The sequence below is a fragment of the Hypomesus transpacificus genome, chromosome 19, assembly GCF_021917145.1.
Source record: "Hypomesus transpacificus isolate Combined female chromosome 19, fHypTra1, whole genome shotgun sequence".
NCBI classification, from domain to species: domain Eukaryota; kingdom Metazoa; phylum Chordata; class Actinopteri; order Osmeriformes; family Osmeridae; genus Hypomesus; species Hypomesus transpacificus.
The window spans coordinates 6,731,342-6,743,941 of record NC_061078.1 but is presented as its reverse complement, the minus strand read 5'-3'; the positions used below and the strand labels follow the sequence as shown (position 1 = coordinate 6,743,941).

The following is a 12,600-nucleotide window of genomic DNA, read 5'->3' as shown; positions in this document are numbered from 1 at the left end:
CAGCTGTGAAGCTGAAAGCACCGGCAGCAATTTCTGGCGTGAAAAAAATTGAAGAAAAAAAAAGCCACTTAGTTATTTGATAAAACAGACACAGGCAAAGCTTTCATGTTGTCTTCCTTAGACTCACATGTTGTAACCGTTAATACCCAGAATATATTCCCTCCCGGTCTCTCAGATTGGCTCAGGGTTTCATCATAGACCCGCTTTCTGCCCTTCATACTGTCTCCAATAACAAGCACACAGATGAGGGAAGATCACAGCACTAGGTGTTTTGTGCAGAAAAAAACAGCTTTCCATAAGAAACCAGGAAACCACATGATATTGCAACAGCTATTAGTAAGAATTGCAATATTTCACAGCATTCTTCTCCTTGCAGTACAGAAACTCCATCTTTTCCGTTTGTTCCAGAGTTTGATCTTGTTTTATCTATTGTTCAGGTGCACTCCCCACCAGCTTTTCTCATATCAACTCAGGCCTTGTGTATGAAACAAACACATCGAGGACAAATTAAATGGTGATTTACGCCAATCCGTTACGATCTCTTTCTCCTCTAATCAGAACACCCTAATCGTCTGAACCTCCAATCAAAACACCCCAAATATCTTCCTCTACTCCACTGAGAAATAGTTGAGATGTGTGGATCTGGATCATATTATTATTCTGTACACAATGTGATTTGGGAGAGATTGTCTCTGAAAGGAAGAGGGTTTCCAGCGTTTAGAGGTGTAGTAGTTTTAGGTGTGTCTCAAGGTTATGATGTAGGTTGTGATTCAGCTGGTAGTAATGTGTCATCAGCTATCTTTGACTGTTGACGTCGACTCCCCCAGGAGCCAGTGGTGCTGGGGTGTGTGATGTGCTGTTCTCCCTCCAGGAGAGCCTGGGCCCAGCGTAATCTCTTCTGGACAATCCCTAATCAGGGAGTTTCAGGCCTCCCTCGCTTCCTTCCTCCTGTGTGTTTGTGTGTGCGCGCGCGTATGTGTGTGTGCATGCGTGTGTATGTGTGTGTGTGAGCAGTACAAGCCGCTGTCCGGTAGTTGAACCGCCTGTCGAGGAGGCTCCTCTGCTCTCATCAGACATGCAGATTAGCTCTCTAAACACTGATTACACCACGGTGCACTTAAAGGGCCGAGTAATGCACCCAGACCAATGAGCCTTGGACAGAATGAACATCAATGTTTCATTTGATTGGTGTACCGTGGAATCTGTGGTGGTGGATCAAGTGTTAGTTTGTCTGTTGGTCTTGGAACCTGGTGCTAATCGTGCATTGAAATTCTTTCAAGAGACACACACACATGACACACACATACATGACACACACACACGATGATGGCCAGCTGTGATCCGTCCCTGGGATTTTCATTTCCTCAGCAGGAAGTTGAGGGTCAGACCTCCAGAGAGGGAAGCTGCTACTGTTTCAATAGGTGGAAGTGTGACAGAGCCAACACACCAGCACATTCCTCCACTGGCTGGACTTCTGAATTGTCCGTGGGTGGGAAGACTTACATCCATTCCCCCTCTCTCTCTGAGACACACACACAAACACACACAGTTTGAAAAACACTCATTTGACAGAGCCTCCGTGTAATGTAGAGGCCAAGGGAGTGATCAGCTTTATCCGTGTCATGGTGGCAGCTGGTGTGTGTGTCTGCCAGTGATTGAGCAGGCTGGACTCTGCTCTAGTCTCCATGGGCTGCGGATCAGACACAAGATCCATAAAAAAAAAGGTTTTTAAGCTTGTTATTATGGAGGCAAAGTCCCACAACTGATAACTGGAAAATTATTTCTGTCAGATTTGGAGACATCAGCCACCTCATCCCCATTCCCCCTCCCCCCTTCCTGAGCAGACTGCTGCAGAGTTGTTGTTTGTTTCCTCAAGAAACAGGAGCGCTGTTCAATGAATGGCACAAGCTTGGGTGATGGAATGCTCTGGTGGGCCCCTTCAGCCCAGGGATTTCGGATGACAGTTTTTCTAAATAGAGACATGTCTTCAGGCCGCTGTCTGGTCTGCCACCTCTGTCCACACAGAGGGTGACAGACAAACACACTAACAGCATGAGAGCTGATCAATCTGTCAGTCTCGTGGAACCGCAGGAGGACTGGAGGGGGGAGGGGAAAGGTTGCGTTGCCTGACTGATTGAATGCTGAAAGGAGAGGAGGAAAAGAGAGAAAAGAGAATAGAGGAGAGGAGAGCAGGAGAGGAATATGCCATAGTACTTTTGTCAGTTGCCGTGGGCCATAGGCTTAATTGAAGCATGATGAATAAATAAACTGATTGTGGATTATCTCTATAAATACTCCTAATTAATCCTGCGTAGAAATGTCATTTTGGTCTGTTGGCTGCTGAAGAGGGAAATCTCTCTACTTGAGGGATTTCATCCAGTAGCACTTTAATGCAATCTTCCAAACCCACAGCTAGAGTTTTTATAGAAACTTGGTGATCGCAGTTTATTTTTTAATATAAGCTGTACCCAAAGACATACAGAGAAAATGAGACAGAAACAGTGAGAAAGACAGAGAGAGAAAGTGGAGAGTGAGGGGTATATTAAGAAGTAGAAAAGACAGACACAAAGCGATACAGAGGCACTCTAGACAGATTTACCCACTCACCATGAAGAAACAAGCTTGCTGAACACAAACACATGCATAATAGATCAGTATACAATTAAAGCCTCTTGCTGTGGCAGGTTGTGTTCCTGATTTGAGCTTTCACACTCTGTCTAAGATACTGAGCCTGGAGAACATAAATATCTTAGCACACTCTCCCATTAGAGCTCAGTTCTGCACTAAACCAAACCACAGATAACAAGCCTGGGCTGGAAACCTGAAAAAAAGGCAGTTCTTCCAAATGCTTCTTCTGTGCTTGACAATTTGGGTCTGGAACATTGCACTACCTGGATACCTCAGACAGACTCGAGCAAACAATAAGATACATTTAAATATTTAAAACAGTATTTTGAATCAAGTTCACAACTATTCTAACTGATACCACCCGACTGTTAATCTTGACACAATGTTATAAGGTTCACATCCTTCAGCATGAAGGACCCAAGCTGGATATGGTAGCCTGGCTTCAGAGGTGAGGAATCACAGGTCAGGGACGAGAGGTCAACGTCACAGTGAACCCAGAGCAAATCTTATTGAAAATGAAGAGAAACAGGGAAGAGAAAGTGCACCATGAGGTAGAAACAGGACGTGTACATGCTGACATATGTTAGTCTCAAAGATTTGTTGGCGTGGTTTCTGTAAAGAGACAACGTTCAGTAGCTCCTTGGTGAAGGGAACCAAACCCGGGTGCTGTTTGCAGTCAAATGTTGAAATAATTGTTCTCACCCACTGCAATTAAAGACACTCATCAGCTGTATCACCACCAACTGTCAAATCAAATATAACCTGAATGACGGCCAAAGTGTGAGTTCTGATGTCTGAATAGGACTGTTTGTTCTCCTCTCAGACCAGATGGTCAAGTGAGGTTTGATCTCTAGGATCACTTCAGGAAACTGATATTGAAAATGAACCAACCCTTAAGCCTGGTAAACATTTCCAGATATCTGGATGTTTCTGATGTTCCCTCTGATCCAACAGAAACGCCACCAAATCAACTAAAACCCGGCCATGCAAAGTGAGAGATTATCCTCAAATATCTAATCCCTTTATATCTTTTCTCATCTCTTGATTGCTTAGGCCAAAGCCACTTCCCAACACACTTGCCAGTGTACACACCTTCCGACCTGCTTAGAGCTCTTATTCTAGATTAGGCTGTGGTCTAATCCCATTGTGAGGATCTGATTAAACACACGCAGAAGCGGTCCCATCATCCACGCCTGAGTGATTGTCTTCCACCCCCCCCCCCCCCACACACACACACACATACTCTCACACAGCTCTGCACCTCAACCTCCAGATTCCACTCATCTCTTTTGTTTTCTTTCTCTCCATGCCCTCTTTTAATCCTTCTTTCTTTAACTGTGTCTTCCTCTTTTTCCTTTCATTTTCTTGCGGTGCTTATTCTGCTCTGTCTTTCTGTCTTTGTCTAAGAACAGTGTGAAATGCATCTGGGAACAGGCTGATTATGTTTCCCTTTACCTGGCCTCTGCATTTCTAATGCTAAGTAAATTAGTTATAAAAACATTCATCAATTCATGCCCCCACTACCACATGGGTGATAAAGTCAAATTGCAGTCAGAGAAGGAACCTGATAAAAAAAGTGTACTAATTGAAAACCAGCACATGCTGATGCTGGTTAGTTCATAACAGCTTAAGACTGTCTTCATATGACCATCACAGGGATAATGTTTGGCTACAGCCAATGTGCAAAATCTAGCAAATCCTTTTAGAATCTGTAAAAGCTTATAGTCGCCATCTAGTGGATGTAACATGTATATCCACAGTTCATCTGAGGGTTAGTGGTAAGTCAAACCCTGCAGTGATACAACTCTTCTTACTAACCTTGTTCTACCAGCAACTTACAAGGACCAACAACACAGAAATACATTTTATGAATATAATCAAACACAAATAATAGCAGTTTTATTCAGTTTCTCAACACTTATCAGATTCAAAGCAACAACAATTGGCCTATGCAGAGCTCGATGCATGGATGTGACCGTTGGGGTTGGTAACATAAGACACATAACAATAGACAAAGACAAATATAAAATATAAAGCCCGATGACACAACTTTCTAACAAAACAGAACAGAACTATGGGGCTCAAAAGTAGTTTATGTCCACAGGTGTCCTGTTTCTGATTGGCTCTGTGTCTGTGTGGAGACCCCAACTAATGGTGGGTTTGCTTTATTACAACCCCCACATGTGCAGGCAGTCCAGTATGCTCATGATCAAGTAAGAGTACTGTTTAAGATAGACCTTCCTTCAGCTTTTGACCTCCCTGTGACCCCCATGTGAACCCTTTCAGCAGAAGCTTCTTTACCGACCAGCCTCCCACAAGGCAATTTGCTCTGGAGCTGTAAAGACATACACACAATCACACACATGTTAGTAACATTCTTTCCTTCTCTACCTGATCGCTTCCCCCACCAGAGCCTCACCATACTGGCAGATATATCGGTTGTGTGTTTTGCAGCGCTGGTCATTCCAGTTGAAGGCGCTGGATGCCTGAAGCTCCACGCAGTTGCCAAAGCTGTAGCCAGATGGAGAGAAACACAGAGAGAGAGAGAGAGATATAGAAAGACAGAGAGAGAGACAGAGAGACAGAAAAGAGACAGAAAGAGACGGAGACAGAGAGCGATGCAAAAGAAAGAAGGACAGGAGGACATCTAGTGGTCAGATCTGGAAGTGGAGATCTTTTTGACAAGTGGAAGGATTATTAATCACATCAACAGTATAGTGTTGCTTTGACAGTATAGATGTATTCATTCTGCAAAAGGCCACCAAATTCCTTAGCTAGTACCTCATGGCACTGTGTCAGCACCTTCTCATATAATGATCCTCATTCTTACACAAAAAGAAAGATAAATATCTTTCTCCCTTTTCTCTTATCTTTCTCCCTCCTCCATCTGTCTCCTCTTGCCCTCCTTCCCCCCCTTCTCCCTTCGCTCTCCCTCTCCATTCCTCCCTCCGCCCCCGACCCCCTTCTTTACCCCTGGTTGTCTGGCTGTCCAAAGGCAAAGCTGCTGAAGGTGGCTGCCTCTCCTGTGTCCCAGCGAAACGAATCCTTCCCTGGTTTGTATGTCAGACCTGGGAGAAAATCACACACGCATTCATGCTCACATTCTACTTATTATTTATTCATATATGAGGTATTAAGAGAAGAACAGGGACACTTATGAAAACTGTACATTTCACCCTTCCTTTTTGCAGGAATCTACCCTAAAGACAAGGTTTGTGTAGGACTATGGTACCAATCCAGAAGTTCCTGGTCTCAAAGTCCGGGTTGGTGACCTCGTTACTGGTCTCCAGCTGGCTGAGGTAGAATGCCAGGATGTCCTGGAACTTCTGGTGGTGGATCTGGGCCAGAACACCGCCATGCTCCTGAAGGGAGTCAGGGAAACAGGGGCAAAACCAGAGCAGAAACAACCTGTAAAAGCACTGTGTCTATGTCTTTGTTCGCCCACCTGGGTGTGTGTCTGTGTGCATGTGTGTGTGTGTATGTGTGTGTGTGAGTGTGTCTCACCAGGCACTGGCTCTTTGCTCCATAGTAGGTTTCTGTCTCAGGGGACACCATGAAGCAGACTCCATCTATAGTAACGTCACAGCGCTGGAATGGGAAGCTGAGCTTTTCTACAATGAGAAACAGCAGACACACGGAACTGAGCACAATATTAGATTAATCTAGCTGACAAAAATATGTACACACACGTACACATACCTCACCTGCACACTCTGCCCCTCCGTAGCCCACGTCACACTGGCAGGAGCATTCCTCCTCCTTGTAGCGGCCGTGTACACACTGCACACTGCAGTGCACTGACACACACACAGACACACACACACACACACAAAACTTGGGTAACTGAGGATAAAACACACACACACCTTGTGGAACTAAATGTAAAGGCCACATGCACAAACAACCCCACACAGACTGGTACCCTGGCAGAAGCGTCCGGTGAAGCCTGGGCTACAGAGACACAGGCAGGAGGAGACATTGAGACGACCATGTGGTCCACAGCTCATACGACACGGGTTCCTGGGGGTCTCTGAAACACACACACGTAAACACACACACACACATAGACACACACACACAGATGAAAACAGATACACCCATGTAGATCTAAACGCAAAAAAATAACATCCATTTACAAGTGAGAAAAAACACCCTTGACATGACCACCAAAGTCAACTCATTACTTTTCACAACAATGAAAATCTTTGTGTTCCCTTGAATATTTAGACTATGACTTGTATTTGTTGTCTATGTGGAACATTCTTTGCATGTTATCTATTTAAGACTTAACAGGTAAACCTAATTACGTAACTGAAAATACATCTGTGTGTGTGTCCTCACCACACAGTCCTCCTACATGATCCCACAGTCTGAAACAGCCAGACATGGAGGAGGTGCAGAGAGAGCAGGAGGAGCCGGCCTTGTAAGGGACCACCATCCGGCCGTTCACCTCCCAGTTTCCCCTGCAGTAACCCACACACACACACACGGAAAAGTACTAAAACATGAAAAACACACATAAGATGAGCTCAGATATGGGAGTTAAACAGGCAGGCAGACAGACAGACAGACAGACAGACAGACAGACAGACAGACAGACAGACAGACAGACAGACAGACAGACAGACAGACAGACAGACAGACAGACAGACAGACAGACATTGGCTTACCCAGGTGAGTATACGCAGACAAACACATGGAGTCGTTCTGCTCCTTGCAGACACAGCTGGCTGGCACAGCCCACAAGACTGGAGGTGGCCCACACCAGCTAGGGGCATAGAGGGGGGCAGACAGGGAAGGCAGGGAGGGGAGGAAGAGAGGAAGGGGGCAGAACAGGAGGCAGAGAGGAACAGGAGAAATTCGATCATTTCACATCCAAAAACATTTTTATTTTCATTAAAGAAGCATTTTACATTGCTCCCTGACATTGAATGGAATGTGTGAGATGTGTGTCCATCCAACTAATGGACATTAAAGATAAGCTGCTCTGTACTGTAGACTCTACTCTTTGTCGTTGGTTGTGTTTTACCTGTGTGTACTGTTGACAAGTGCTGTTCTCTCTGCATTGGCCACTCAAGTACATGTAGTTCCGCCCTTCCTCAAACCAGGCGCTAATGACCTCAGTGAATGAGGTGCCAGCGTGGAACGATTGATGGATGTTCCAACCAATGTGACGTGGCGGAGCATCAAAAGAGGAGGGCTCTGTAGAGCAGGAGACTGCCCTTTCCTTGGCAAGAAGGGACAACTTTTCACTCCACTCCTGCAGCACAGACCAGGAGGTGAGTCATACACACACATGCATGAAGGCATGTATGTATGCACACTTTGTCAAACACATTAGTACACACACACTTTCACAGGCACATGCACATTCATGTCAAATATGTATAATATGTTTCTACTCCATAAACTGGGTTGACTTTATGTCCTGTGTTTCTCTCTCTCTCTAACTCTCTCTCTCTCTTACTCTCTCTCTCTAACTCTCCCTCTCTCTCTCTAGCTCTCTCTCCCTAACTCTCCCTAACTCTAACTCTCTCTCTAACTCTCTCTCTCTCTTACTCTCTCTCTCTAACTCTTCCCCTCTCTCTCTTACTCTCTCTCTCTCTAACTCTCTCTATTACTCTCTCTCTCTCTTACTCTCTCTCTAACTCTCTCTCTCAGGGCCAATTTTTGTTTAAGTGGCCTCTTTCAGGCGTATCTCCTAATAAAAGTTCCTGTATTGTTTATGCTCAGTGACTCATTGACTTGGTCAGTTCTAGCAAGTGTGTGAGTGTGTGTGCTCAAGTGTGTGCGTGTGTGTGCATGTACAGTGCATTATGTGGCACAATGACCTTTCTCCCTGCCTCTCCCTAAGGATCCAATAGGTAATTGGCTGTAGTCACTCATCTGTTAAACTGGTTCAGAACTGCATCCATGACGAACAGAAGAGTTGTCCCAAGGGCATACAGTCCCACCCTACATCCAGACAACCAGTCATCCACCCAGCCAGTCATATAGTCATCCAGCCAGCCAGTCAGCCAAACAGACAGAGGGGTAGAATAGAGGGAGAGAGAGGGGGTCTTACAGTCTGAAAGAGGATCCTTGGCTTGAGGGGATGGGGGCCTGAGGGGGGCTGCTGACCTCACGCCATCTGAGGTAGGCTGAAAGCTTTGTCTGCCCCTCAGGGACCATGCAAGGGGGGGGTGGGGGGGGTAGGGGCACTCAGGTGGGAAAGTATGGGCGGGCTAGGGTCCTTTAATCACTCTAGTCTGTTGAGAGGTGTGTCTGTGAAGTGAAGGGATCAGATGAACCTTCCTTCCTTTCACACACACACACACACACACACACACACACCAATACTGTACACACACACACACACACTTTCACACACACTCCCACACACACGCTCTCTCTCTTCTAATTAACATTCTTAGTGTTCTGTCTCTACCATCTAACAGAGTAAGTGATATCCTGACACACTTTAGAGTGGTCCTGCCAGGGAGGCATGGATCCCAACCAACCAACAAATCTCCAGGCAGAAGCAGCCCTCAGCTACACACTGTCTCCAGTCACTTCCTCCTTCTGGCCCTCGAGGGGCTGGGTGGTCTAGAGGGAGAAGGGAGCGAACTACCCTCCTCTACAACCCTGTTTCCAGTTACAGAGACCTGGGATAGCCTGGGCCTCTGTTTGTCTGGAGCTGGAGTGGCTAACTTTCACTCACTGGCTAATCCAGTGACTCCTGTCTCACCTCGCAAGCGTCAAACGACAGCGGAATGTCCCTGCTCAGCAGGAGGCACCCTCGCAAGCGGTGTGCGTTGCCGTAGAGGCGGCTGTCAGCACCCTGTGTGGTAATATGGGGTGTTTTAGCACATGCAGTTTCATGGACCAGCTGAACCCTGGGGGGAGGCTCTTCTTACAGCTGTCGGAGAGAAAGGGGAAAGAGAGGAAGGGATGGACAGAGAGAGAGGAACGATACGAGGGGGTGATAGTGGTCTCTCTCTCTCCCCCTTAAAGACCCTGCCATCAGTCCATTGCTTCCCCTTTCCCCTTCCGTACTGTCCCAGGGATCCTAGCGGTGGCGGAGGGTGGTGTTGGTGGAAGTTGTGAATGGTGGTATGACCAGATGTCTGTGGGGGTGCTGGGGGGGCATAACTGAGTGGTGAGGATGAAGGCTAGTTAAGACCCTACACTGAGTCCCCTTGAGGTCATTGTTCCCTTCTCTCTCTGATGTCTGCCGGTCAAAGTCATCAGCGGCATGCGCTTTGATGCCACCACAGTGTGCGTGTGGTGTGTGTCTGGTGTATACGTGTGTGTGAATGTGTGTGGACGGGAAAGGGGGGGCAGGGGGGGGGGCGAGAAGGGGGTCCCAGTCCGGAAAACAACCCCGCCCCCCTACATGCCATGTTGCATCAGTTCAGAGCCGTACCCTGCTACTGAAGCCAGACAGAGACATGAGAAACTGCTCCACGGGGTTCTCCCATGCTGGCTCAGTGTGGGACTGTGTGACACACGAGTGAGTCAGGCCCAGTGAGTCAGAGAAGCTTCAGCTGAAAATACATAGAGTACAAGCTGGCAGGACAGTCCAGTCAGCAAAATGACTAGAGACAAAACAGAGCTTTTTATAGCGTGGTGACGATCAGCAAATACACTGCATCCCAGCCTAACCTACCAACTTGGTCTGCTACCAAACTGTGTCACCGGGAGAGAAAGTACATTATAACATAATCCTCATCCTGACCAAACACCTTTTTTGGTGTGATCTTCAGGCAGGATGTCATTACGTACATGTGCTTGCAGGCCAGAGATGGCATGGAAGGCCATCCTGAAGAGAACAGCAGGGCGTCTGAGCCACGAGACTCCGGCCTACAGCGTAAACATTATCACACTCCAGGAACCTAGACTACACTCTGTTGGGGATATCACCATTCGGACAGAGGATACCCTCCGAGGCACCACCGGGATTTCTGTCTTTGTTTGGGGCTGGGAGTTTGGGAAACAGGGATCCCTTCAGGGACCATGGCTGTGTTGGAGGGTCAGCTTTTCTACTGGGGAAGGGGCGCAGTGCCTGTCTCTTATAGGCTACAAATCGTAAACAATAAATTATGAATGTTCCTTAATTTGAGCCTGAAAGGTATTTGACAAGGGGGCAATGAATGCGCTGTGACAATCCCTCATAAATCAAACAGAGAATGAGAGAGCGAGAAAGAGTTAGAGAGAGAAAGGGAGAGTGTGAGAGAATGAGTGAGACAGGAAAGGAATGAGAAAGAGAGGGAAATAAGGAGAGGTGGAGAGAGAGGGAGAGAAGGGGGTAGGTTTCAGTGTGACAGGTGACCTTGGTGTCCACGAGCAGCAGCAGTCGTGGGAAAGAGAGAGGTGAGAAGTGATACCATGACACCTGCAATACTATATTAAAAAGGTCCATAGGCTGTTCAATGAGTGTACGGAGGGTGAAGTCTATATTTCACCTGAGGTGTCTGTATAGCACCAACAGAAAACCCAATGCAAGCATCATATGTGGTTGAGCAATCAAGGTTAGGTAGGTGGAATTCTGGTAAAGTACATTGCCGTTAAAATTCATTTTGGTAACTGCCTGGCTGCTTAAAATAACTATGAGCCAACGCCATTTATTAGGCAAAAAGACTATGGTGTATGGCGTTTGTAACAGTCAAGAGTCACAGAAAGGTATGTTATGTGATATGATTGGCAACAAATAATCTACAGTAGATTCACAGAAAAAATCTGTGTTTCTCTATTGTTCCCCCACCCCCAACTCTCTCTCACACATGCACACAGACACACACACAGGACGCTGCATGAAAGGGAGGAGACAAACCATTTTTTGCATGTTGGCCGCCATGGGGTTGACCCGGCTGCGCAGTCTATTGTGCAGCGTGACAATCTGAAAATGCTCCTTCACCCCGAGCCCTGGAATAAAAGAAAAGCGCGCAATTACGCCGGCACTAGTTTCCATGGCAACGGAATGCAAGTTCCTTTAAGGGGGGTAAGGGAGTACATGAGTAGGATTTTGTTTTATACAGTGCATTCACTCACAACATATTGGTGAACATTTAAAAGTCAAATATCAACTACGGGCCTATGCAAATGATGACAGTGTTTTAGGTCGCGTTAGTCAAAGGTAGGCTATAAAAAACAATATTAGTTTATTTGGATAGATAGGCTCACAGTAGCCTATATTTAATAGGTCTATGCCTATCGAAAATATGTGCAAGCCTGTTCACATAATAAACCGATTGACTACTGTACCATGCATATTCATTCTGTTACTCTACGGTTCAGCTTTCATTGCGTAGCCTGGCCTATCAAGTTCAGTGAAATTAATCATTGTTAAACATTAAACGAAATTTTGATTTTGGTTAGTAAGGGAACACGCGCAGCCAACTGTAAAACTATAACTTTCCTACGTCTAGAACACGCGTCCCCAGTTCCCTCCGCCAGTGCCATGCGGACACCCTGCTGTTTCTCTTGACCGGCACCGGTGCTGACCACAATCACGCAGGCGCTTTTCCCTTACCGCTGGGTGAGTCTTCTGTACTGTCCACTCTCTTGGTGATTGTATGGCTTGCGTGGGACTGCAGGGTCTGGAGTGCAAGGCCTAGCACAACAAACATAAGTAAACTCCAGTGTCCCGTTATCAACCCCATGGCTACAAGGATACACAGTGCCAAAGTAATTCTCCAGGACAAGTGGCTCCCGGACAAGTGGCTCTCCTTCCCTCTTCCTGTTCGTTCTCTTTCTCTCTCTTCGTTTCGCTCATTCACTCAGTTTTCAACGCATTGCAACTGTTCATAACCACTCACGCGCACACACGGCTGGCACGGTCCACTCTCTCCCAATTCTAAACTACAGTGAAATAACACACGATCAGTCGGAAAGCCGCAAGGACGAGTGGGCTTTTAAATCTCATCTCACCATTTAACCGCACAGTATTAAATCACATACATGCATATGTGAGAATGTTTCGTCTGCAAAGAT

At 46.5% G+C, this 12,600-nt stretch overlaps 1 protein-coding gene across 1 annotated transcript; it reads right to left on the bottom strand.

The window, feature by feature from the left end:
* Positions 1–4,497: 4,497 nt before the first annotated feature.
* Positions 4,498–12,359, bottom strand: LOC124481953 (C-type lectin domain family 18 member A-like). The gene is made up of 12 exons (XM_047042256.1): positions 12,140–12,359; positions 11,441–11,532; positions 7,658–7,888; positions 7,299–7,396; positions 6,970–7,091; positions 6,551–6,658; positions 6,333–6,425; positions 6,133–6,239; positions 5,861–5,990; positions 5,600–5,696; positions 5,048–5,139; positions 4,498–4,963 (listed from the first exon to the last, which is right to left on the bottom strand). Exons 1-12 carry the CDS (start codon positions 12,267–12,269, stop codon positions 4,926–4,928), a joined length of 1,338 nt encoding a protein of 445 aa, XP_046898212.1. The 5' UTR covers positions 12,270–12,359; the 3' UTR covers positions 4,498–4,925.
* Positions 12,360–12,600: the final 241 nt, after the last annotated feature.